At 41.8% G+C, this 26,280-nt stretch overlaps 1 protein-coding gene across 5 annotated transcripts; it reads right to left on the bottom strand.

The window, feature by feature from the left end:
* Nucleotides 1-922: 922 nt before the first annotated feature.
* On the bottom strand, nucleotides 923-18,732 carry rufy2 (RUN and FYVE domain containing 2). Of its 5 annotated transcripts, none has more exons than XM_014213522.2 (19): nucleotides 18,461-18,732; nucleotides 17,630-17,756; nucleotides 14,313-14,486; nucleotides 10,306-10,423; nucleotides 8,927-9,028; nucleotides 8,548-8,671; nucleotides 8,133-8,197; nucleotides 7,771-7,836; nucleotides 7,319-7,388; nucleotides 7,118-7,219; nucleotides 6,866-6,982; nucleotides 6,435-6,602; nucleotides 5,227-5,324; nucleotides 3,886-4,005; nucleotides 3,623-3,752; nucleotides 3,396-3,490; nucleotides 3,034-3,082; nucleotides 2,667-2,747; nucleotides 923-2,484 (listed from the first exon to the last, which is right to left on the bottom strand). In XM_014213522.2, the coding sequence occupies exons 2-19, from the start codon at nucleotides 17,703-17,705 to the stop codon at nucleotides 2,341-2,343; spliced, it is 1,899 nt and encodes a 632-aa protein (XP_014068997.1). In that variant the 5' UTR covers nucleotides 17,706-17,756; nucleotides 18,461-18,732; the 3' UTR covers nucleotides 923-2,340. The 5 variants fall into 5 exon arrangements, 4 of the variants coding, with proteins under 4 accessions (XP_014068997.1, XP_045579201.1, XP_014068989.1 ...); XM_045723245.1 differs by having other exon boundaries at nucleotides 17,630-17,690; nucleotides 18,461-18,664; XR_006770905.1 differs by lacking the exons at nucleotides 17,630-17,756; nucleotides 18,461-18,732 and adding an exon at nucleotides 16,638-17,179 and having other exon boundaries at nucleotides 3,368-3,490.
* Nucleotides 18,733-26,280: the final 7,548 nt, after the last annotated feature.

The following is a 26,280-nucleotide window of genomic DNA, read 5'->3' as shown; positions in this document are numbered from 1 at the left end:
AATGCAAAGCGCTGTCTGAAAAAAAAAGAGAGCTCATCATCCGTCTTAACACCCTCCCTACCGTGAAGCATAGTGGCAGCATCATGCTATTGGTATGCTGTTCAGCAGCATGGACTGGGAGTCTGGTAAGGATAGAGGGGAAAATGGTTGGCAAATATGCGCAACCTGCTTCAGAGAGCAGACTGGGGTGAAGATTTACATTCCAACATGACAATGACCCCAAGCATACATTCAAAGCAATACTGGAATGGCTTCAGAAAAATGTGAAAGTCCTTGAGTGGCCGAGCCAAAGCTCTGTCTTGAATCCCATTGAAAACATGTCAAACTTAAATCTGCAAGGAAGAATGGGAGAAAATCCCCAAATCCAGATGTGCAAAGCTGATAGACACCCAAGACTACTCAAAGCTGTAATTGCCACCAAAGGTGTTTCTACAAAGTATTAACTCAGGTTTGTGAATACTTATGTAAATTAGATTTCTGTATTTCATTTTCAATAAATGTGCAAATATTTTTTTACATGCTTTCACAAAATCTAAATCTATTTAGCCCATTTTTAATTGAGGCTTTAACAAAATGTGGAATAAGTCCCGTGTGTCTGTTGGTAGAGCATGGCACTTGCAATGCCAGGGTTGTGGGTTCGATTCCCACAGGGGACCAGTATGAACAAATATGAAAATGTTTGCATTCGCTACTGTAAATCTCTCTGGATAAGAGCGTCTGCTAAATGACTAAAATGGGTATGAATACTTTGAGGGTTCTGTAAGTAGATGGGGGACGCCATCTTTATTAATGTCTGCTATTGTATACTACATCCATTTCATATTTTATGTCCTGCAAAAATATGAAAATAAAAATCCTGCAATTCGTATATGTTACGAATTGTAATTCGTACAATATGTTACATATTTGTAAATGCTTAAAATCCCGTTCAATCACTTTAATTTTCATAGTCAAAATGACATGATTGGCAACATGAATTAATGCTTTGCAAAGTAACTGGCTTCTATTGAAAACATACTGCACACAGCATGTTTTGATCATCTATGTGAGATGTAGCACATCCATTTGTAATAAAGTTAATTCCAGTTTTGGAAAATTATATTGTAAACATTGTTTTGCTGATTGAATACAAAACAAAATCCAGCAAGTGTATAAGTGGTTACATGAATTAGTGCATCTCAAATTCCTTGCCACTTTGTGATCCAAGTTTTTTAACTTGCCTAACAAATTTGAATAAAATGTGCAGAAAAATTTCTCTCTGAAAAGAAATACAAGATTGGCATGTTTACAAGCTTAATTGTTAGCTAGCTACAGTATTTGAATACTTAAGGTAATAATTTATTAGGCCTACTTAATCAAAAAGTACAACATACATTTGCTGCGCTGTTTCATGTAGTTTCTGCTTCTTCATCACAAAGCAGTATCGGAAACATTAGTGCTTTTGGTAAACATACTTCTGAAATGTGCCTGCATTCTACCATGCAGAAACAAATCTGTGAAAGGTACTCATTTAGTATTTTGGCTTATTAGAGGCACATGTGAATTACATCAGTTAAAGGAGAAGTTCACTTTGTTTAACCAAATCTCTTTTTTTGTAAATAGCATGCTATAGAAGTGTCCAGCCACTTCTTTTGCGATTTCACTTGGTTTTGAGAAACCCTACCAGCAAGATACTTCCTCATGCTCTTTCTACAGTTGTAGGGGCACAGATAAAACGGCTCCAAAAACATATTTTTTTTTTTAGAAACGACAACACTCAGTATAGTGATGCATTTCTTTAGATGTTGTACACACGTGTCATTACAAACTTTATCCGCAATGTTATTCCATTTTGTTAAACTCGAGTGATACTTTCCGTGTTCAAGCATTCCCAGGTTCTCACCATAATGGGAATGAGAAAGCACACAAATGTAAATAAAAAAGAGATTTGGTAAAAAAAAAAGATGTACTCGTCCTTTAAGACTGTTCAAGTGAAATAACATGACTCAAAACAAAAATATGACTCCAGTCCTTATCACATCAGGCTCAGCCACTGTATCACACAGAGAAACATACTTTAAAATTGTCTCATCAAGATATTCTTACTGCAGATTTGGAATGATATGCTCAGCTGCCCAAATGGTTATCTATTGTAAGGGAATGTTGACATTTATCACAAGAACCTTAGTGTCACAGATATAACATCTCAAATCTCATGCTACACAAAGCGATATACCTTGTAGAATGTACACACTTGACACCTGATAACAGTCACACGAGCTCAGAGGTTTCCTGGTAGTCTGAGCTGCGGGGAGGTGGGGGATTGAGTTAAAGCTGCGGCTGGACCTGAAGGGGGGCATCTCACGTGGCATTGGAGGAGCAGCGTTGGAGGAGAAGGGCGTGGCACGTATCACAGACCCTCACTGGTTTTGGCGAGGCAGGGAGGGGCAGCTCGTTGTCAGAGCAGGCATTGCAGAAGATCTCCCCACAGTTTCTACAGTGGTGCTAGAGAAATGAGACATGGAAAACACCTCAGCTTATCTAGGCAAGAAGTACACCCCAAGGAGAAGGTGGGTTATGGTTTGCATAGTTGCCATTCTTGTTAATGTCACATTTTTTGGTTTGATTGCTGGATCAGCATTGTCCCAATTAATTCCACATGAAAAATGTAATGAGTTCATCCTAACCTTTCTCCTAGAGATGGAGAACTCCTTCTCACAAAGTTTACAGTGGGTAGCATCTTTGTCCTTCAGCCAGACCTGCCCTCCCTGGAATATTTGTTAGATATGGCACTCATGGAACAGCACTGGCAAATTTCAACATGCTTGTTGGTAGTTCAGTTCAAATTAAATAAAAGTTTTGCAGATGTTATCACAGGTGCAGTGAAATACTCATGTTTCTCGCTCAAACAGTGCAGCAATATCTAGCAATACAATACACACAATCTAAAAGTAAAATTAATTCAGACATTTCAATTAAGTTGTTTTCGTCAGAAAATGTACTGAGTGGATTGAACTTTCATTTGAACAATGATGTAGAACTCAAGACACTTACCTGAAGAGCTTTATTTGCCTCTTTTATGTCTTCAATTTTAAGTTTTGATCTGGATTAAGAAAAGCCAGGCATCAGTTAACTGAATTCAGGTCTCATATTATTCATAAAAAAAATCCTTAACGGAACTTTAAAACAGTAAGAGCACTAACTAAAGGCCAGGAGGAATGAAAGGGGATCATGTATGTGATTATAGCCCCTCCACAACATAAAATAATGTTGCTTATGTTACAGCCTTTCCACTTTTATCTTAAAAGGTACGTTGAGATTGCTGTAATTGATGTGGGTAAGAGGCCGCATTCCTATTTGAAAGAGACAGTGTTAGATAAAAACGTACATCAAATGAGTTTAAAATAGACAAGTACTCGCTAAGTTTGCAGCCTAGCTCCTCCAGGGCCTGCTCCTGTTCTTCACAAATCCCCTTCAGCTGGCTGTTCTCATCCTGCAGCCTGTGGAACTCCTGGACAAAAACATGTCAAATACATCAATCCACCATGTGTATAAATATACTCTACACCTGTGACACAACAGAAACTATGTTGAACATAATACTTCTTAATGCCACAATAAACCCCACGAGGAACCCTCAAACCTTTTTAAGTCCATTTATTTGCTGGGCTTCAGCACTGAGCTGGGCGACGATGTCTCGTTCCCTCTCCAGGTCGTTCTGTAAGGTTTGCCGCCACTCCTTCTCAATCTTTAGGTCTGTCTCCAGCTGCTGCCTACAACAGGAACAAAATCCTGGATTACTATCCTTTAATCTTCATTTTGGTGCAGAGACAAACAATATATGTATTGTATATAGGAATAAGTGCTAAGAGCTACTGTAAATATACAGTATGTATGTGCACTTACATTTGTTTCTCTTTCTGGGCTATCTGCTTTTGGAGGCTGTCGGCTTTGTTGGCAAAGTCGTGCTTGAATTTGCGAGCTCCATCTTCTGCAGTCCAGCGGTCCCGCTCTGCCTCTTGTAATCTGGTGTAATTCAAACCAACTGGGTAAAACTGAGGCTCCAATCACAAAGAAAAGGGGGTACAGGGGGTTGGGATGCAATGGGACAAACTGGCAGAAGAAAAAGGGAAGACCGAACACCTACAGGCAGGCAGGCCCCTTTGGAGGGAAGATGGCCAGGCAGTGGCAGGCCAGTTTAACATTTCCATGAACACACTCATGGGGCTAAAGATGGTGTGTTCACTACACTCAAAGACAAACGTAATGGTGCTGCCAATGATTTCATCATTCCACGACCACAATTTCAAAACATTTAACTTTATTGTTTCATGTGATAAACAATTGTTATACTTTTTATTGGCTATAATGAGTATAGTATTTGCTCTTACAGATATGTTTGAGTGTATTAGTTATTACAGTGCCACAATAATGGGATGCACTACAAAACTTCCTTTTGTGAAAGAAGCGTATCTTAACATTAGACTGATACAAAAACCAATGAACTGTTACTTTACGATACTGCATATGAACAAATCCCCTGCCTAGTGTTTGCTGAGAGTTAGTGGTTGTGTTTAAAAGCTCAGAAAGAGATGTCTTTAACAAGCTTGTATTGGTTCTCAGTGTCTGTGCTGGCACATTTTACAAATGACATGGCGAGTGTGCGTGTCTGGCTCAGCAAATCTTTATCACTATTGAGATCAAGTAGGTATGATGGGGGGGGTGGGGGGTACAGGATGATAGAAAGAGGTGTATCGATGTAGAAATGAAAAGTATGAGGGTAAAAGATGGAAGCAATAAAGGCAAGAAGGAAAGCAAAAAGGGAAAGAGGATGTCAATATCAGTGAACCTCCATTTTACCAAAAACCTTAAGAAATTGTTAAGCAAAGCATTCTCATAAAGATGTCACAAAGAAGATGGAAAACCAAAGGAAGACAAAGGGAAGGATGGTCCGTGTTGACTGAGACGTGACGAAGCTATGGTCGCATCACAACACAACCAGACTACAGCCAAATCAATGCTCCAAATGATTGATAAGGTGAAACATATATTTATAAAAATACACCTACATGCAAAAAGAGGAAATACTTTGCATGCCACATTATGGCCCAGTTTCCTGCACACAGATTAAGCATTTAATCTCCACTGAAAGCACTTTTTAGTTCAGGGCTAGGCTTAATCCGGGAAACCGGGCCTTAAATATTAATTGCAAATGATTTAAGAGGATCTTTAAGTCAACACCCTTACCTTTGCTCCAGTTGTTTCATGGTTGCTGTGATTTGATTGGTCTTCTCCTCCAAACGAGTGATCATGTCGTTCTTCTGTTTCATGCCATCATCAGAAGTCTGGTTGACAACAAAAGAAAGCCCTCAGATCAGTATAGTCACTGCAAGATAACCTGCCTTCAGAAAGTATTCACACCCCTTGACATTTTCCCAATTTTTTTGTGTTACAGCCTGAATTTAAAATGTATTAAATTGAGATCTGTCACTGGCTTACACACAATAACCCATGTCAAAGTTTAATATGTTTTTAATTTGTAATCTATTTAAAAACATTATTAAAAATGAAAAGCTGAAATGTCTCGAGTCAATATTGCTTGAGTCACCTATTAGTAAATGGGTAAAAATCAAAAAGCAGACATTGAATATCCCTTTGAGCATGGTGAAGTTGTTAATTACACTTTGTATGGTGTATCAATACACCCAATCACTACAAATATACATGCGTCCTTCCTAGCTCAGTTGCCGGATAGGAAGGAATCCACTCAGGGATTTTACCATATTTTCAACCATAGTGGTGGCTGCATCATGTTATGGGTATGCTTGAAACCGTTAAGGACTGGGGAGTTTTTCCAGGATAAAAAATTAAACAGAATGGAGTTAAGCACAGGCAGAATTCTAGAGGAAAACCTGGTTCAGCTTTCCAGCACACTGGGAGATGAATTCACCTTTCAGCAGGACAATAACCTAAGGCCAAATCTACCCCGGAGTTGCTTACCATGAAGACAATGAATTTTGGCCGAGTTACAGTTTTGACTTAAATCTACTTGAAAATCTATGGCAAGACCTGAAAATGGTTGTCTAGCTATGATAAACAACTAATTAGACAGAGCTTGAAGAATTATGAAAATAATAAATGGGCAAATGTTGCACAATCCAGGTGTGGAAATCTCTTACCGAGACTTACCCAGAAAGACTCACAGACGTAATTACTGCCAAAGGTGCTTCTATAAAAGTATTGACTCAGGGGTGTGAATACTTATGTAAATGAGATATTTCTGTATTTAATTTTCAATAAATGTGCTAACATTTCTAAAAACATGTTAACGTTTTCATTATGGGGAATAAGTCAAGGGGTATGAATACTTTCTGAAGGCACTGTAACAAACAATATAGCCTACTATATTCACAAAAGCACCAGCAAAATGTGCCATACAAAAAGCTCCACAGTACCTGCATTTTTGTGTACATTTCCACATTGATGGCCTTGACTTCGTCCAGCTGGTGGCGCAGGCCGATCAGTGTGTCCTGTTTTTCGTGAATGTCCTTCTCCAACAGTTTCATGGCCAGATCCATCTCCTGCTTCATGCTCACCTGTACCACCAACTCATTTTCCACATCCTACAGTAGGGCACAAGGACAGCAGCTGTCAGTCACCCCAAGTCCTGCTTAACTGTAAACCACTGACTCTCCTTACACAGACAATGCTACTGACTGCACCTTGCAAGCAAAGATGACCATTTCAGAATTCTGAGTTGGCTTACGTTGGCAGTGTTGCCTCTATTGTATAGGTGAGGCAGGCTCCACTTTCTACTGTAGTTCTTCCCTCAGCCGGTGCCCCCTTAGAAAAAGTATCAAGGGGAAACAACTGGATGACAACTGACCTGGCGTAGTTGACACTCCTCTCTGAGCTGTCTCCTGGCCTCGTTGTACATCTCGTCAAGGCCCTGCCTCGACTGCTTATAGGTGTCCAGCTCCACATCCACGTCAACCTGGGTCACCTGACAGTGACACAAGAGGAGACATTAGTGGATTAGACCAGACCCACATGTCCTTAGACCACAAACACAACAAATGAAGAACATGTTGAAGTCTGACTGACCAAGACAGAGAGCAGGACATTGTAAAAGGCAAACCTCAAGTTGCTGCTGAGCTTTTATGAGAATAATAGTGTTCTCATTCCTAAGCTGATGGTTCTCCTCTTGCAGTTTGATGATGTTATTTTTTGCAATCGCCAGCTACAATGAAAAGAGGTTCAAATGAACACCAAATCAGATGTATAAAATGGTAAATGCTTTAGAATGTTAGTACAGTACTAATAAGAGAGAATGCCATACCTCCTCAATGAGTTTAGAGTTTGATTTCTCCAAGTTATCGACCCTCCCTTGTAAGCCGTGTACTGAAGAACTGTGTCACAGAAACAAGTGCTAATTTAGTGCCATTTCATATTTAGTCTCTCCCAACAGACATTTGAAGAAACACACTGCTTCAAATGAGTCTACTGCATGTTCAATCAGACTTAAAAGTCCTGATAAAAGAACCCGAGTAGTCCTTTCATTGTCTTTTACAATTCAATTTCCTGCCGTTGAACTAGTGAGCTTGAGTTCTGTAGTGGTTCAGGTTGTGCAATGAACGTAAGACAATACAACAGAAGAGACATCTGTACTTGCATAACCAGTGCCAATGACTTGGCCTAAATAACAGCTGAAACACATGGTTGAGCAATTATCACACCAACATTTTTTTTAAACAATGATACAGTATGGTAAAGAAAGAGAAAAATACTTACTTAAGCTGCCTATTTAATTCTTCAACATAGTTCTTCTGGTCTAGGATGGCTGCTATTTGACCATTTCTATTGGGAAAACAAATCATGGAAGAGAAAATCTGTAAATTAGTCAACATTTATGTTCAAACGTTTCAAGCATACTATTATCCTTCTCAGCTTATCCAAGACAAATAATTTTTTAATGGGTATATTCCATCTCATTAAATCAGTGATCGAGAGAGAGAGATATACACACACACATTTTAAGGTTGTGTCTTTAGATTTGGGGCAGGGTCCCCAGACATTCTGCATGGGAAAAATGAAGTCCCCGTTGAAAATGTTTGAATACCACTGCATTAAAGTAACAAGAGTATGTACTTTACCTTTCTCCACTTCTGTAGTCATCAATGTCATTTTTCAAGTACATTGAGAAGTCAATGACCCCAACCTAAGAAATGTTAAATGTCACATACACCATTAATTAGAAATGTCTGCATAGACTGACCAGTATATTCCTTTTCAAGTTGGGCTGAGATAATTAGACTATAAAATGTCCACTACTACAATCTGAGCAGATTAGAAGCACAGCTGAACAGTTTGCACAATGTTTGCACTGTGACAGTTCTTCCAGATACTAGTTTGTTGGGATGAGACGAGTAATCTCCATGAGGTGAAAGGAACCCCAATCCTGTGTCAGCAAGTAGGACCCTGAATAACAGTGTCCTCTCACTTGCCTAATTTAAAGGCTGTCAATGGGGAATTTTTTAACAATGACTGAAGTGAGGGGTGTTGACTCACCTGTGTATCCAGGTCCTCGCCCTTGACACACAGGTTGGCATCGATCACATTGAGTCCCACCAGCAGGCCAACGATGACAGCACCCTCCTCCTCTACCATCACAGCAGAGTTGTCATAGAAATCACTGTGGGTACACAGAAAGAAACATATTTCACATTAAATTGTGAAGACAAATATAATTACTGTTTATTCTAACAGTATATCTTTGACACCTCCTTTACCCATCTGAAGGTATTAGCGTCTAGCCTGCTGAGAGGCAGATGGTGGACCCCCACTGAGGAGCCTCCCTTGTCTGCCGGCCCAAGGGGTTTGATTGGAGGAGAAACAGTGTGTGAGAAAAACAGTGTGAGTGAATTGAGACTGGGGGTACTTCCAGTACCTCAGCAGGTCCTTTCTGGTGATCAGAAGGCGGAGGTAATCAGCCAGCCTCTTCTGCATCAGGGCCAGACGCAGCCAGGCCCGAGCTCTGCCCAGTGGAGTCCTACAACAACAGAGCACAAACTGCAACTATTAGTCCAACAATCCATAGTCATATATGATATCCCTATTTACATTCCAAGTGAAGAGGCCCATGGGGCTGTGTCATTAAAATATCCAAACACTGCATCTATGTGTGTGGATATTAGATGTGGCATGCATGATTTGTGATCGACATGCAAGTTGTTTCCATGTTCAACAGCACGGCTGTGTCATCAACTTTATAGCACACTCAGAGGAAAATGTATCTGCTTGCTTTCCAAGGTTATAAAATATATGTCTTCTCCTTTATTTCTATGGTGTTCCCTTTGCAATCCGAGGTACAATTCTGCTGCTCCAGAGTTTCAGTCATAAAAACCCCCACAACTGAACAGAAAACAATGTGAAAGTACAACAATACATTGACACCACCCTGTTCTGACTCAAATGTTCTCTTTATTATATCAGTAAACAGAGGAGTCCACTTTTAGTACACTTTCAGCTTGCAGTGAACAGTAGTGGCTTTTATGGCCTACAAATGTAAACAAAACCAACATCTGTTTATTATCTATGCATAGTCACTTTACCCCCACCTACATGTACAAATGACCTGGACTAACTTGTACCCCCGCACACTGACTCAGTACCGGTACCCCTGTATATAGCCTCGTCATTGTGTTACTTTTATTTTTTCCTTTCGTTTATTTAGTAAATATTTTCTTAACTCTTTTCTGAAAACTGCATTGTTGGTTAAGGGCTTTTAAGTAAGCATTTCACGGTAAGGTCTACACCTGTTGTGATCAGCGCATGTGACAAATACATATTGATTTGATCTGAATAAAGGTCATAAAACAGAAATGTCTGAGAAAAGACAAAGTGCTGGTGCACTCAAATAGGTAAAACATGTAGTTAAAAATGTATTGTGGGGCTTACAAAAACATGTCAAACAAAGGCCAACGCGTTGCGGCATGGTGTCAGCCTTCATCAGGTATAAAGATGGCTGACACCATGCCGAAATGCTTTGACCTTTGTTTGTCATGTTAACTATTTCCAACGAAATGGCAAGAGAATAAAGGCTTTTTAGGGCTCAATTCAATCCGTAGAGCTGAAGATCAGCATTGTAGCACAATTGACATTTAAATTCAGAGTTCCGCGTCAGCGGCAACTGCATTCACAGTAAATGCTGCATCTGTCAGTTCAATCGGAAATGACCTTTACATTTCAAATGCGCTATAGCGCTGAACTTCATTGAAGCAGATTGAATCAAGCCCTTAATCAAAAAGTGTGTGTGTGTGTGTGTACTTTAGTCCTGGTAGGTCCCTGACGCTGGCTGCAATCTCTCCTGCCTCAGGACACAACTTCTCCACCATCTCCAGAGGACCCCACAGTGACTTGTTGTATCCAAGAAAGGACTTCTTCACTAGGATTGCAAAAACAAACATTGATCCTTATGCCATGGGTAATGTTACACAACACTGTCGAGAAATTGTGTCTTTGCAACCTTTAACTATCAAATAATGTATGTGAAAGGGGAGATTGCATATTTGTATATCCAGCATGTCCCGCCAAGGGCTGGCATTGGGGATTATGCAGTTGTTAGCTGCGTGTGAGTATGTGTGTGTGATTATGTATGAATGAATGTGTGTGTGTGTGTGTGTGTGTGTGTGTGTAGCTAGCTGTGTGTGATAATGTGTGTGTGTGATTATGCATGTATATGTGTGTGTGTGTGTGTGTGTGTGTGTGTGTGTGTGTGTGTGTGTGTGTGTGTGTGTGTGTGTATTATGTATGTATGTGTGTGTGCAGCTAGCTGTGTGTGTAGCTAGCTGTGTGTGATTGTGTGTGTGTGTGTGTGTGTAGCTAGTTGTGTGTGATTATGTGTGTGTGTAGCTAGCTGTGTGGGATTACGTGTGATTATGTGTGTGTGTGTAGCTAGCCGTGTGTGTTTGTGTGTAGTTAGTTATGTGTGATTGTGTGTGTGTGTGTGTGTGATTTTATATATATATATATATATGTATGTATGTGTGTGTGTGTAGCTAGCTGTGTGTGTAGTTAGCTATGTGTGATTGTGTGTGTGTGTGTGTGTGTGTGTGTGTGTGTGTGTGTGTGTGTGTGTGTGTGTGTGTGTGTGTGTGTGTGTGTGTGTGTGAGTGTGTGTGTATGTATGTATGTATGTAGCTAGCTGTGTGTGTAGCTAGCTGTGTGTGATTGTGTGTAGCTAGCTGTGTGTGTGTGTGTGTGTGTGTGTGTGTGTGTGTGTGTGTGTGTGTGTGTGTGTGTGTGTGTGTGTGTGTGTGTGTGTGTAGCTAGCCCAGTGTGTGTGTGTGTGTGTGATTATGTGTGTGTAGCTAGCCCATTGTGTGTGTGTGATTATGTGTGTGTGTAGCTAGCTGTGTGTGTGTGTAGCAAGCTGTGTGTGTGTGTTTTTGTGCGTAGCTAGTTATGTGTGATTGTGTGTGCATGTGTTATTATGCATGTATGTATGTAGCTAGCTGTGTGTGTAGCTAGCTGTGTGTGATTGTGTGTAGCTAGCTGTGTGTGTGTGTGTGTGTGTGTGTGTGTGTGTGTGTGTGTGTGTGTGTGTGTGTGTGTGTGTGTAGCTAGCCCAGTGTGTGTGTGTGTGTGTGATTATGTGTGTGTAGCTAGCCCATTGTGTGTGTGTGATTATGTGTGTGTGTAGCTAGCTGTGTGTGTGTGTAGCAAGCTGTGTGTGTGTGTTTTTGTGCGTAGCTAGTTATGTGTGATTGTGTGTGCATGTGTTATTATGCATGTATGTATGTAGCTAGCTGTGTGTGTAGCTAGCTGTGTGTGTAGCTAGCTGTGTGTGATTGTGTGTAGTTAGCTATGTGTGATTGTGTGTGTGTATGTATGTATGTATGTATGTATGTATGTATGTATGTATGTATGTATGTATGTATGTATGTGTGTAGCTAGCTGTGTGTGTGTGTGTGTGTGTGTGTGTGTGTGTGTGTGTGTGTGTGTGTGTGTGTGTGTGTGTGTGTGTAGCTAGCCCAGTGTGTGTGTGTGATTATGTGTGTGTGTAGCTAGCCCATTGTGTGTGTGTGATTATGTGTGTGTGTAGCTAGCCGTGTGTGTGTAGCAAGCCGTGTGTGTTTGTGTGTGTAGCTAGTTATGTGTGATTGTGTGTGCATGTGTTATTATGCATGTATGTATGTAGCTAGCTGTGTGTGTAGCTAGCTGTGTGTGATTGTGTGTAGTTAGCTATGTGTGATTGTGTGTGTGTATGTATGTATGTATGTATGTATGTATGTATGTATGTATGTATGTATGTATGTATGTATGTATGTATGTGTGTAGCTAGCTGTGTGTGTGTGTGTGTGTGTGTGTGTGTGTGTGTGTGTGTGTGTGTGTGTGTGTGTGTGTGTGTGTGTGTGTGTGTGTGTGTAGCTAGCCCAGTGTGTGTGTGTGATTATGTGTGTGTGTAGCTAGCCCATTGTGTGTGTGTGATTATGTGTGTGTGTAGCTAGCTGTGTGTGTGTAGCAAGCCGTGTGTGTGTGTGTTTGTGTGTGTAGCTAGTTATGTGTGATTGTGTGTGCGTGTGTTATTATGTATGCATGTATGTATGTATGTATGTATGTATGTATGTATGTAGCTAGCTGTGTGTGTAGCTAGCTGTGTGTGATTGTGTGTAGTTAGCTATGTGTGATTGTGTGTGTGTGTGTGTTATTATGTATGTATGTATGTATGTATGTATGTATGTATGTATGTAGCTAGCTGTGTGTGTGTGTGTGTGTGTGTGTGTGTGTGTGTGTGTGTGTGTGTGATTATGTGTGTGTAGCTAGCCCATTGTGTGTGTGTGTAGCTAGCTGTGTGTGTAGCAAGCCGTGTGTGTGTGTTTTTGTGTGTAGCTAGTTATGTGTGATTGTGTGTGCATGTGTTATTATGCATGTATGTATGTAGCTAGCTGTGTGTGTAGCTAGCTGTGTGTGTAGCTAGCTGTGTGTGTAGCTAGCTGTGTGTGATTGTGTGTAGTTAGCAATGTGTGATTGTGTGTGTGTGTGTGTGTGTGTGTGTGTGTGTGTGTGTGTATGTATGTATGTATGTATGTATGTGTGTAGCTAGCTGTGTGTGTGTGTGTGTAGCTAGCCCAGTGTGTGTGTGTGATTATGTGTGTGTGATTGTGTGTGTAGCTAGCCCATTGTGTGTGTGTGTGATTATGTGTGTGTGTAGCTAGCTGTGTGTGTGTAGCAAGCCGTGTTTGTTTGTGTGTAGCTAGTTATGTGTGTGCGTGTGTGCGTGTGTTATGTATGTATGTATGTAGCTAGCTGTGTGTGTAGCTAGCTGTGTGTGATTGTGTGTAGTTAGCTATGTGTGCTTGTGTGTATGTATGTATGTATGTATGTAGCTAGCTGTGTGTGTGTGTGTGTGTGTGTGTGTGTGTGTGTGTGTGTGTGTGTGTGTGTGTGTGTGTGTGTGTGTGTGTGTGTGTGTGTGTTTGTGTGTGTGTGTGTGTGTGTGTGTGTGTGTAGCTAGCCCAGTGTGTGTGTGTGATTATGTGTGTGTAGCTAGCCCATTGTGTGTGTGTGATTATGTGTGTGTGTAGCTAGCTGTGTGTGTGTAGCAAGCCGTGTGTGTGTGTGTGTTTGTGTGTGTAGCTAGTTATGTGTGATTGTGTGTGCGTGTGTTATTATGTATGTATGTATGTATGTATGTATGTATGTATGTATGTATGTATGTATGTATGTATGTATGTATGTATGTATGTATGTATGTATGTAGCTAGCTGTGTGTGTAGCTAGGTGTGTGTGATTGTGTGTAGTTAGCTATGTGTGATTGTGTGTGTGTGTGTTATTATGTATGTATGTATGTATGTATGTATGTATGTATGTATGTATGTATGTATGTATGTATGTATGTAGCTAGCTGTGTGTGTAGCTAGCTGTGTGTGTAGCTAGCTGTGTGTGATTGTGTGTAGCTAGCTGCGTGTGATTGTGTGTAGCTAGCCCGTTGTGTGTGTGTGTAGCTAGCTGTGTGTGTGTAGCTAGTTATGTGTGATTATGTGTGTGTGTAGCTAGCTGTGTGTGTGTAGCTAGTTATGTGTGATTATGTGTGTGTAGCTAGCTATGTGTGATTATGTATGTATGCATGTCGTTTGTGTGTGTGTGTGTGAGTGTGTGTGTAGCTAGCTGTGTGTGAGTATGTATGTGTGTGTGTAGCTAGCTGTATGTATTCCTTATGTAATGAACATAAATTATTATGCAATGAAAACATGTCCATAAGCTGATACTGTCACCATTATGAATAGGATTCAACTAGTTCTGCACCATGGTAACGATGAGTGACTGAATACCTTTGAGGCCATGTTTGAGGCAGTGCTCCATGACAACAAAGAACTGCTGGAGTGGAGGGTAGTCGGAGTCCAGGGTGCGTCCAAAACTGAGGGCCGACTCGATCAGGCCTTTGATGCTGAGCTTGGCCATGTTCAGCAGGTTAGTTCTCTCCATCGACATAGGGTCCCGCAGAGCTAGAGAGGGAAGGGAACAGACCCACAATAGAGAGTGGTCAATTCAAACTACCTATACTATGTCACAAAACATTGATCAGAAACAGTTTTGCACTGGTCTCTAGCTGGAAATATGCAGAGATCCTATTAAATTACTTCTTATGTTTCTAATATGAGTTCTAATATGTAATTCTATGGATTTTTTCAATTTTATTAAACTAGGCAAGTTAGTTAAGAACAAATCCTTATTTACAATGACGGCCTACCCCGGCCAAACCTGGACGACGCTGGGCCAATTGCACCGCGCTATGGGACCAATCACGGCTGGATGTGATACAGCCTGGATTCGAACCAGGGACTGTAGTGACGCCTCTTGCACTGAGATGCAGTGCCTTAGACCGCTGCGCCACCCATGCTTTGGGCAGTATCTTCTACGTTTTTGAAAGGCCAGCAAGATATGGCAGCAGGCCTACAGTTTCAGAGTCTAGGCCTCAGTGATGGACTAGTGCTCTATAACAGGGGTATGCAGTATCCCCCCCCCCCGATGTTTTTATGAATATCGCTCGCAACAATAGAATACTTGTATTTTTATTAACATACCAACAGTAGAATATCTTTCTAATGATGTCAGCTTTATTTTTCAACTCCTAATATTGAGCAAATTATACTCACTGGAGTATCTGACAGCACCCGCAAACAGGCTACCATTGCGACAAGTGCCGCTGGCTGCTGGTAAGCTTTCTGGAATTGGACATAACATTTTTGCCAACACATGGCTAACCTTTGTTTAACCAGTTGCTCTTAGTGAAACTGTGTTTGCAGTTAGCCTATTAGCTAGAAAGGTCTGTTAGAATTTACACTTCCTCTTCCAATTATAATGTGGGGTGGTCAAAATAATAAAAAAACTATCTACTTTCAAATATTGAGTCCTTCTCCTTGCCATTATCATTCACATGATAAGACATGTGAATTAATTGTTTTGCTAATGTATGATGAGAGTCCTTGGGTCACCGGTTTGCCTGGGAGGGGGTCCCTGGGCAAGATAAGATTAAAGACCCCTGCACAATAACCTGTCCCCAATCAATCTGCACTCTCCCCATGTTGACAGAGCCACTGACAATAGGATAACATTTATGCAAATATTCAGACACATGGTAGAGCATGGCGCTTGCAACGCCTGTGTTGTGGGTTGATTCTCACGGGGACTAGTACCAAAAAAAAGTATGAAAATGTATGTCGCTCTGGATAAGAGCTCTGCTAAATGACTAAAATGTAAATTGGGCAAATGGCATTGAGCATGTTGCTATTCTGTTTCAGATCAGAGTAGTCAGTAGGCTGTCATTCTGTCGCACCACTTCATGTGTGAGAGTTCTATCCTTGCATTACAGGCCCAGTAATTCCAACTTCATAAGAGATGCAGCTTGCCTGCATCACCCATAGTAACCGCAGCAAGCATCACATCTGGATCACGCTATGAGCCCGACCAGCGAGCACGAGACCTTGAAAATAAGTCATTTCAATGTCTTTTGTTCATAGGGCGCGGTGTGGTTTCGAACCAGCTATTGGTCAGTAGAAAAACCACATTAACCTTCTGGTGTTATCACAATTTAACAATATTGCGGTCCGCGATCACACACTATTGTACCAGAACCCCCCCCCCCCACACACACACACACACACACACACACACACACACACTAGCATCCCATTGGACTTTCACTTATTGTGTACCGTAGTGCTAATTAGCTAGCTTCGCAGTCGTTAACAGACCTGCAGGAAAGCAGCGTTTTGGTGCATTACCGGCATCTACAGTACTGTACAGGAGCAGCTCAGTCTCCCGCCTGTGTACAGCGTCCTGGCGTAAACATTTGCCAATAGAAGTATAAAGAGGGGTTCCTGCAGATACAGGAATGCCCACATGCAGGAACGCCCCGGATTGCGTGCCGCAATTACACCCTTTTCCAAATTGTCAATGAATGAATATGACTTGATTCTGATGCGCAAGCGGAAAAAGATATGCACGCTGCTAAATTGATTGTATGTTGCACTAAATCAACAATGACCGACATATGCATTTGATTATGTAACATGGGAGCAGGCACCCGATGACATGACAGCTTTGTTGATTTATGCAAAAATCTAAAACAACATGAACACATTACTCCAAATTACCTGGGACACTCCATTCGTTTACAAAAGATGTGGGTTCTGCTACCTTTGCCAGAACATGACTGCTGCTTCCTGAAAAGGTCTCCGATGCTTTCCTGGCTAGGGCAAATATGGGCGCCTGCCATCTCCCATCCCCTGCCATCATGGCCGTGGACGTGGTGCTAGCTTTTTCACCGGCCGATTTTTCTTCCTGTAACCTAAGGATTCCAAATACTTGAGACTTTTCCTTGTTGCTTTCGGCTTCAGCTAATGCAAGGTCTTGCTCTGCAGGTGTCGCCATCGTCGAAATATCATACGGTTATGGACAATTCACCTGGCGACCATTGTTGCACAAATGTTTGGGATAACATTGCTAAATGATCCAATGCCAACCCTTTAATGTTGAGCACATTTCATCTACATTCTACGAGTGAAGACCGCTTTCACAGTCATCAATAACAAATGATCCCTTATTCGGCGTAGAGTAGAGATTTGTTTACACCCTACTGAAGCTGAATCCCTCAAGTCCGTAGGGTGGTGTCAAAAACGCTCACAAAACAAAAGCACTACGTAATGGAGTGTCATACTTGGGATTCTGCTACCCTCTACCGCTGGCTGGAAGAACTACAGTTGATTATACATATACATGTATCAATTCTTTAAATTGAGTAAAATGTTAAATAGGATTAATTAAATGTTTGTCAAATATATATTTTTACTAGCCTAGCTCTGTACAGTGTTTACAGAAAATGGAAGTGATGATCAGCCATGTATATTTCTTGTCAACAAGTTAACAGAAATGTATAATCTTACTCATGAATTAAAAAATTAAGTCAGTAGATAAACGTGATGCATGTCCCTGTGAAGTTAATCATCTGAAATTGATAGTTTAAATAATTCAATATAGCCTTTCAGTAGGATTCCAGTGTCTCTAAAATAATTGTGTTGTAGCCAATTGTCTTGTACCAACCACCATGTGATTGAGAAGAAAATATAGGTTATCTGCTTTTGTTTACCTTGACTGTATGCAAGTCGCTCCATGCTCTCACTATGAGTGATGCCCCAGCGATGTAAACTCTGAGGGGAATACATAGTGTAAGATGACTTCGGCCCAAGGAGATCCTGGACACACCAATATTTGTTCTGCGATAAGAAAGGAGAGTAGTCAAAGTGCTACACAATAGGAATGCCAACAGCAATTATCATTCGTACAAAACCAACATTACAAGGGGTATGAATTTCTGGATATTTGAAATATGAAATTTACAGAAATAAAGGGGGGAAATATCATTTATGTGCATGAGGGCCAACTGAGTGGAATACAGACAGTCAGTTTGCCATAAACCAACATATATAATAATGTGCACTTTATGGTCCTTAATTTTGAATCTGGATCATAACACAGCAACTCATGAACCAATGGAGATTATCATTTTGTTTGTGTTATAAAGCAATACGATTATAACTGCTGTTCTTCCATACTGAACATTGTTCGGCATAACAGCATTCTTATATTTTCAGAAGCAGCGCTATGTGGAGTCCATTGACAGTGTCAGTCATGTTTCTGCTGTTCTCCTGCAGATTAGCCAGTCAGTGCTAAACTATCATATGACTAATTTCCTGCTGCACCCTCCCTGTCTGTGTCAGTCCAACATGGCCTGAGATACTGTATGTACTCTACACTGCAACATCCTCCCTTCTGTGTTCTCTTGTAGAATGTTCACCGGACATATACTAATTGACATTATACACTGGCACTAAACTAACCACTGGACTGTCTGACTCTGCCAAATGGGACCCTGGATTCTACAGCATTTCTAGAGTAACATAAAATGGTGCCAACTTACCTCAGGCAGAGCAGCAACACACTATTTGTATTGGTTCAACTGGGCTCAGACTGAATCAGTAACTCCAGACCTTCCCTGGCTGGGGCCGAGGCCTGTTGGCTGTGCTGCATTGGACCTTGGTACCGAGGGAGCCTAATCCCTCTGCAGTTACAGGCAGAGGAGTGGGGATGTCTCTCAGAGGAACCACTTGGAGCACATAATACACATACGGGTAGCAGAGGAGAGGGGTCGATGAGGGCGGGGGAGGAGTCTCTCACTGAGAAGGGGAAGACGTAGTTTTGCTGAGGGCGACGAACAAACTACACAGACCAGCCAACCCCTGGCCTCCTGCAGTAATGCCGCGTTCAAAACAACAGAGAACTCGGAAATCTCCGACCAGTGCATTCAAGATAACTGCGAACTCGAGAAAAAAAAACGAGCGCCGACTGGGAAAAATCGTTTTGAACCGTCATCTAACTCGAAATTCCAAGTCCAAATATCGGGCATCTTTCTAGAGCCCCAATTTTACGACCTGGAGATCCCCGACGTCATGATTTGACCTCTTTTAACACCCCATTCCAGAGTTCCCATTTGTCTTGAAAGTACCACAAATAAATTACAGACATTCAGGAAGTGGTTTAGTGAGCGACACCTCTGTTAGAATGCATTACTAGCTAAATGCATGGAACATACACATATTAAGATGATAGTCATAAAAGGATCACTCAATATGTATCAGTGACCAATTCTGTAAATATTAATATGGATATTAATTTCAAATAATTTAGTAACATATTTGTATTAATTAGAAGCACATGGTTTTAATTAAGACATACAACAAAGAACTGCCCTTTTACGTTCAAATGGTTATCCAACTGTCTGGTCTATACATCCCTTTCTGTGTTTGCAAACATTGCCACACGAGGGCGTTGCGCTCAAATTGGTGGCAGAATAAGAGGCAAAAAAAGTCTCTATTTACATGTTTCTTTTGAGTGCATTTCACACTACTTTTGGATTATAATTCGATTTTTTAAGGCTCGTATGAATGTCCTGCTTAATATGTTTGTGTCATCATTGCAAATCAACTGCATTATACCATAAAAAAAACACTTGAATTGAATGGGCGCTGATGGCGATGGCGTTCTTACTGCCCCCAAGAGTCGCTTGCATCTGTGTGAGATGACAGTGTGTCGTGTACTGGAAAAAGGGGCTATGGTCCGATCAGTAAAAAGTTCTTATTTACTTTCCATGATGCTGTTCTATATTCTACCCAGGAGGTAGCAGTAGCTCCCAAGGCAAGAGTCATGGTACCAGCTCCTGCCATCAGATTGAGAATCTGTCAAATTTGTGTTGATAAAAGCAATGACGGATCATAATGGCAATTTTTGACCATGTGGTCAAACAGGGATGGTGGAAAGAAAACAAAATAATTTGTGGTTCCTATTCAAAGTCAGCTGCCAGGCACTAACATGATCACACATTCCAACTAATGCACCCTTCATAAACCAGTGTTTGAACATTTTATTTAGTGCAATGTAAGTGCCCTTTTGTTTAAATAACTTTGACTCAATGTAATATCTGTTTAAAGTCACAGGTTCTAGGCCCATTTAAAAGTGGAATGTTCTAGGCAGATAAAAAAAACTAAAGTTAAATGAATGTTAAAGGTTTGCAATAGGAAAACAGTAAGAGTACACAAAATGGCTTGAAATCAACTACTCTGCTCACAGTTGTTGACCAAGAACAGTAACAAACTGTCCTGATGAAAGACAAAACAATTAGCCACTGAACTTACATATTAAGTTAAACAGAATTAAAAAAAATACACAATAGATAAATAATCACCTTAAGGGAGGGCACCATCACACTGCTTGAACCCCAAAGCCTCCCAACACAAATCAACTGGGAACCAAAAGGAGATTATTGCAGTGGCTTTACAGAACAATACATATACTGAATATTGGTTGACTCAAATACTGATGGAAATTCACGAGTTTAAGGACCAGACATTGAAATGGGTTTAGAATATTTGAGGGAATGGAAATGAGAATTAGGATTCAGGAGGGGAATGAGAATGGACTGGATGAAGCAGAGGGCAGCAGATGAAGGATCCAGGTAGTGGACTGGGCAGGGGCGTAGCCATGGATGGGCCTGGGAGGGCATAGGCCCACCCACTTGGGAGCCAGGCCCAGCTAATCAGAATGAGTTTTTCCCCTTAATTACAGACAGAAATATTCCTCAGTTTCATCAGCTGTCCGGGTGGCTGGTCTCGGATGATCCCGCAGGTGAAGACGCCGTATGTGGAGGTCCTGGGCTGGGACAGTAACACGTTGTCTGCGGTTGTGAGGCCAGTTGGACGTACTGCCAAGTTCTCTAAAACGATATTGGAGGTGGCTTATGGTAGAGAAATTAACATTCAATTCTCTGGCAACAGCTATGGTGGACATTCCTTCAGTCAGCATGCCAATTGCATGCACCCTCAACTTGGAGAAATCTGTGGCATTGTGACAAAACTGCACATTTTAGAGTGGCTTTTTATTGTCCCCAGCACAAGGGGCAACTGTGTAATGATCATCCTGTAATCAGCTTCTTGATATGCCACACCTGTCAGGTGGATGGATTGTCTTGGCAAAGGAGAAATGAGTAACAGGGATATAAACACATTTGTGCACAACATTTGGGAGAAATAAGATTTGTACTTATGGAACATTTATGGGATCTTTTATTTCAGTTAATGAAACATGGGCCCAACACTTTACATGTTGTGTTTATATTTTTGTTCAGTATAGTTGAGGTAGTACAGGCATATGGACGAGATACCCACAGAGGGACTCAACCTTAGACCCCAGGAGAGCAAGCAGAAATGACAGTGACAATTTTGTTTTTTTCAAAAATTGAAGAACCAGGCTCAGCTGGGGAGCTAATCCTCTTTTTAACTGGTTCAAATCAAATCAAACTTTATTTGCCACATGCGCCGAATACAACAAGTGTAGACTTTGCCGTGAAATGCTTATAGTTCGTTGGTGATGTGGACACTAAGGAACTTGAAACTCTCAACCCACTCTACTACAGCCCCGTCGATGTTAATAGGGGCCTGTTTGGCCCGCCTTTTCCTGTAGTGCACGATCAGCTCCTTTGTCTTGCTCACATTGAGGGAGAGGTTGTTGTCCTGGCACCACACATCGTTGTCAGTGATCAGGCCTACCACTATTGTGTCGTCAGTAAACTTAATGATGGTGTTGGAGCCGTGTTTGGTCACACAGTCGTGGATGAACAGGGTAGAATAGCCAGACAGAAGACACTCCTTAGTAAAAGGAAAATGACACCCCACTTGGAGTTTGCCAAAAGGCACCTAAAGGACACTCAGACCATGAGAAACAAGATTCTCTGGTCTGATGAAACCAAGTTTGAATTCTTTGGCCTGATTGCCAAGCATCACGTCTGGAGGAAACTTGGCACCATCCCTATGGTGAAGCGTGGTGGCAGCATCATGCTGTGGGGATGTTTGTCAGTGGGAGGGACTGGGAGACTCGTCAGGATTGAGGGAAAGGTGAACGGAGCAAAGTACAGAGAGTTCCTTCATGAAAACTTGCTCCAGAGCGCTCAGGACCTCAGACTGGAGTGAAGGTTCACCTTCAAACAGGACAACCACCCTAAGCACACAGCCAACACAATGCAGGAGGGGTTTCGCGACAAATCTCTGAATGTCCTTGAGTGGCACAGCCAGAGCCTGGACTTGAACATCTCTGGAGAGACCTGAAAATAGCTGTGCAGCGACAGTCCCCATCTAACCTGACAGAGCTTGAGACGATTTGCAGAGAAGAATGGGAGGAACACCCCAAATACAGGTGTGCCAAGCTTGTAGCGTCATACCCCAAAAGACTCAAGGCTGTAATCGCTGCCTTGAATGCTTATGTAAATATGATATTTCCAGGGGGGTTTTGTGCTAAATTTGCAAAAATGTAAAAAAAAAAAAAAAAACTACTGTTTAATCCAAAAGTCAAGGAACATGGTCCAAATGATAGAAGATAAAGATTTTAACTCCAAACATAGCAGGAAGCAATATAATGTCAATCCCAGTGTGGAGAGACTGCGCTGGAGACATAACCTGGTCTCAGCATCTGGATGCAGGCAGACAGGATGTCAGTGGTGATGGGCCGGGGGGGGGACGCAATTCAGCAAGGCTGAAGTGTGGCTAGCAGTTGAAGACTAAGAGGCAGTTGGTTCACTAATATAGGAGATGGTTTCAGCTGATAGGACCAGGGGCCAAACCCCTGCAAGAGCAGTTGGCTTAGCTAACTGGGATGTGAGAGTTCATTGCTGGTAGGGATGGAAGATGAGACGCTTCAGGGGTGCCAGTCACGGGACCAGCGGGACCGGAGGTGAAGAGAGAAGTAGTTACTGGCAGAGAGAGGGCGTGAGCCGCCGCTGAAGGCAAACGTAGTAACCAGGTTGTTGGAGCACGGGGACGCCGGCCGAAGGAAGGGGGGCAGAGTGGACCAGCAAGCAGAGGCAGTGCAGGGGATGCAACAGGGACAGCTGGTGTCGAGGAAAACTAGATTCAGGCAGGGTGGGCTGGACAACTTCAGTCGGAGGCTAGGTGAAAAGCCAAGGTCCGGAGCTGGTTTGGGGGCCTGGGTCAAAGTCTTTGAGGCCTCATCTAAGGCTTGGAGGCGGAGTTGGTGGTGTTGGAATGAATATGTGGCAGTGAAGGTACTAGGGGATGTTGTCACAGTAGCCCTTGGGTGCATGGTGTCACCATGCAGTAGTTAACATGGGTGGAGGGGGGGATGTGGTCCAGGTGGGACAGGCAGCCATACTCAACCGACCGGAGAGAGGGAAATGTAGATTAGTGGAAGAAAAGGGGCACAAAGGTATAATATTTGACAATATTTGTCATGAGAATTTTCAATCCCAATGATAATAATTAACAATCAATAAGCTTTGACCGATCCCCGAGGTTTGTAAGACCCTGGGTTTAATAATAATTAGGCAAAGACTCAGCTTATGCAAAAGGTTCGTACAGTTTATTCACAAGAGCGCTCTGAAGTCCATTAGACAAAGACATAATTCACTCCCTACTTACGCACATACCTCCACACAAACAGTAGATATCCTACGCACATACATACACTAGGTGAGTTGTATCCACTGTTTATCACTCCCAAGCCGACAGTTCCATTCCCCCGAGATTAGAGGAACCTTGAAAGGACACCCTGTCCTATCGGAAGTTTCTAGCCAGGTCGGGTCATGCATAGTTCAATGGTTCTCGGTCTCTCCTTAGTCACACTGAAGTTTACCATTCTAATTCATTATACATGTTACATAAACTAATAATCACTAATAGTTACGTTTCAGGGTGGAATTCTTTAATCATTACCTTTAAGCATATAGATTCCCTTATCAATATTTTACAAAGGTAAAATAACGAGAACAATCATGGCTGGATGGATGCCATGCAATGACATGAAGATGGCATTTCTAGAGTGAGAACGCAGGTCTGCAGGATGATAGGATGTGGCCAATATATGGCAAATTTGCAACAACCTGATACTATGTGGCCTGCCGTCACAGCCTGTGGAACACATCACCTGGACAAGCTTTAATTAATGGCATAATGAGGAGTGGCAAGCAGCTTTTATCAACTACTCAATGTGAATGGAAATGAATACGGAATGTAATAAATGAAATACTGTATGGGCGATGGTTGAATAACCGGGATTCGGAAGTGATGGTTGGCGGCACAGCCTTACGGGTCCACCGAGGAGCAGGGCATGCAGCTTGCATGTGGCCGGGAGATAATTCTAAATAACAAACTGGCATCATTTACAAATTAGTAACAATGTCTCAACCCATGTTCAAGAATGGCCTTTTTCTCGCTCATTTTACACTATTTGAAAACAAAATATTCTCCAAAATATTGTTATATTATATTGTTATATATTATATTGTTATATATTGTTATATTATATTATAAAGTGATTATTATTATTATTAATTTAGAATTATATAAAAGCCCCTTGGATATTCTCACAGATATATTATTAACCCTGTTATTAGCAGGACAATATATATTGGTCATATTGGTCATGGCTCCCAAGTGGCGCACAATGGGATTGCCTTGCAGTTCTCCAGCTGTATCCACTGAAAGAGTGCGAGGTTCAAGGCGAGGGCAGGGGGCACGGGATGGGCCGCAGAGCTCACAGAAGACGCACAGAAGACCGACCTAGCCCATGGGGAAGGGAGGAGGAGGAGGACGAGAGATAAGGGAGAGGGGGAGTGGACCCCCACCCCGCCACACTGGGTAGCACAGAGCAACACTTTCAGGGGCATTGCACTAATACTGGAGCTGACTAGGGAAACATTCCCGCTGTTCTTAGTGCCAGTCTGCACGTTCAAACTAAAACAACGTAACTAATAATGGCATCTTTATACTTTCGTTAATAAAATAATTATAAAAATACTCTTTCAAAATGCCGATGTTTATTTAGTTATGGATCGGTAAAGAATTACTATGGGAATAAATATCACTGAATTACAGAAATATCCTCCAATCCTCTACATGGTACCAGTGGTGGGCTCCCGAGTGGCGCAGCGAACTAGTTCGAATCCAGGCTGTATCACATCTGGCCGTGATTGGGAGTCCCATAGGGCGGCGCACAATTGGCCCAGCATCTTCCGAGTTTGGCCGTGGTAGGCCGTCATTGTAAATAAGAATTTGTTCTTAACTGACTTGCCTAGTTAAATAAAGGTAAAATAAATATGTAATTATTGGTGGAGAGTCACGTCATATTTTTCGATATACTGTAGGCGACATGAGTCTCACTAGTGTTGAGTAATGTGGTGTAGGTCTTATTTATTTAAAGAGCATATTGAAGTTAGAAGCAAAAGCCTACAACTATTTTAGCACCGTTTCGCTCTGCTCTGAGACAAGCATGGGGACTGGTCTTGAAAAATCAATGAGATTGTTATTTCTACTGAATCTCTGATTGAGTAGGCAAGTCAGTTAAGAACAAATTCTTATTTACAAGGGGAATTGAACCCCGGTCTCCCGCACGACATGGGATTCTTTAGCTAAATAGCGAAGTACTGTAGCCTACACTCAACAGTCACGTTGTACAGCACCATATTTTCCATTCCATCCTAACGGAAACCCAGAGGGTTTTTCGTTTTTCTTGGAATAGAAACTCCATAATATTAATCAAATTAATTAAGTAAAATATCTTAAAATCAGTTCCATATACTATGTTCTTACAAATAAAGGTTTTAAATTCTTTAGTATAGCAACTATTGAAGGCTGTCAAATGCTTCTCAAAGATGCCCTCTGGTGGTCAAACTATCACTAACTAGCATTAATGGTACCAGTCGTTGGCACTTATTAAATAACATGCCATAGAATTCTGCGGCACCACGTAAGCTGTGCTGCAGTACGCTGCAACTTTTAAAAGACGAACTACGACACCTTCTGCACTACTCTTACTCTAGCCACCTCAACCTGCCCTTCTTGCACCGGACACTTCTGATCCCCAGCAACATGGGCACCCTTACAGTTGACACACACAACTTTATCCACTGCCCTCCTGCACACTTTCCACATGTTGGAATCTCCCTCCTACAAACTGCTGCGACATGACCATAAACGTTGCACCTAAAACAGCACAGTGGATTTGGCACAAAATCTCTAACAGGATATCTGATATTTCCTAACATGACTTTGTCGGGTAAAGACTCTGACTCAAAACTCAAAAGGACTGACATTGACTGCTCTGTTTCACCACGCTCACCACCATTCTGCGTCGCAACAAACACTGGGAATTTTCAACTTCAATTGCTCCACCTCCACA

The sequence above is a fragment of the Salmo salar genome, chromosome ssa01 (assembly GCF_905237065.1).
Source record: "Salmo salar chromosome ssa01, Ssal_v3.1, whole genome shotgun sequence".
NCBI classification, from domain to species: Eukaryota; Metazoa; Chordata; class Actinopteri; order Salmoniformes; family Salmonidae; genus Salmo; species Salmo salar.
Note: the sequence above shows the minus strand (reverse complement) of the source record. Positions and strands in the feature narration are given on the sequence as shown.

Bases quoted from the DNA above. Each gene is read 5' to 3' on its own strand.
- rufy2 (XM_014213514.2), bottom strand. From the start codon at position 16,914: ATGGCGACACCTGCAGAGCAAGACCTTGCATTAGCTGAAGCCGAAAGC. The intron at 14,487-16,637 runs GTAATTTGGAGT...TTCCCTCTCTAG, and splicing joins AAACGAATGGAGTGTCCCAG to CTCTGCGGGACCCTATGTCG. The intron at 7,389-7,770 runs GTAAGTATTTTT...TCTGTGACACAG, and splicing joins GAATTAAATAGGCAGCTTAA to TTCTTCAGTACACGGCTTAC.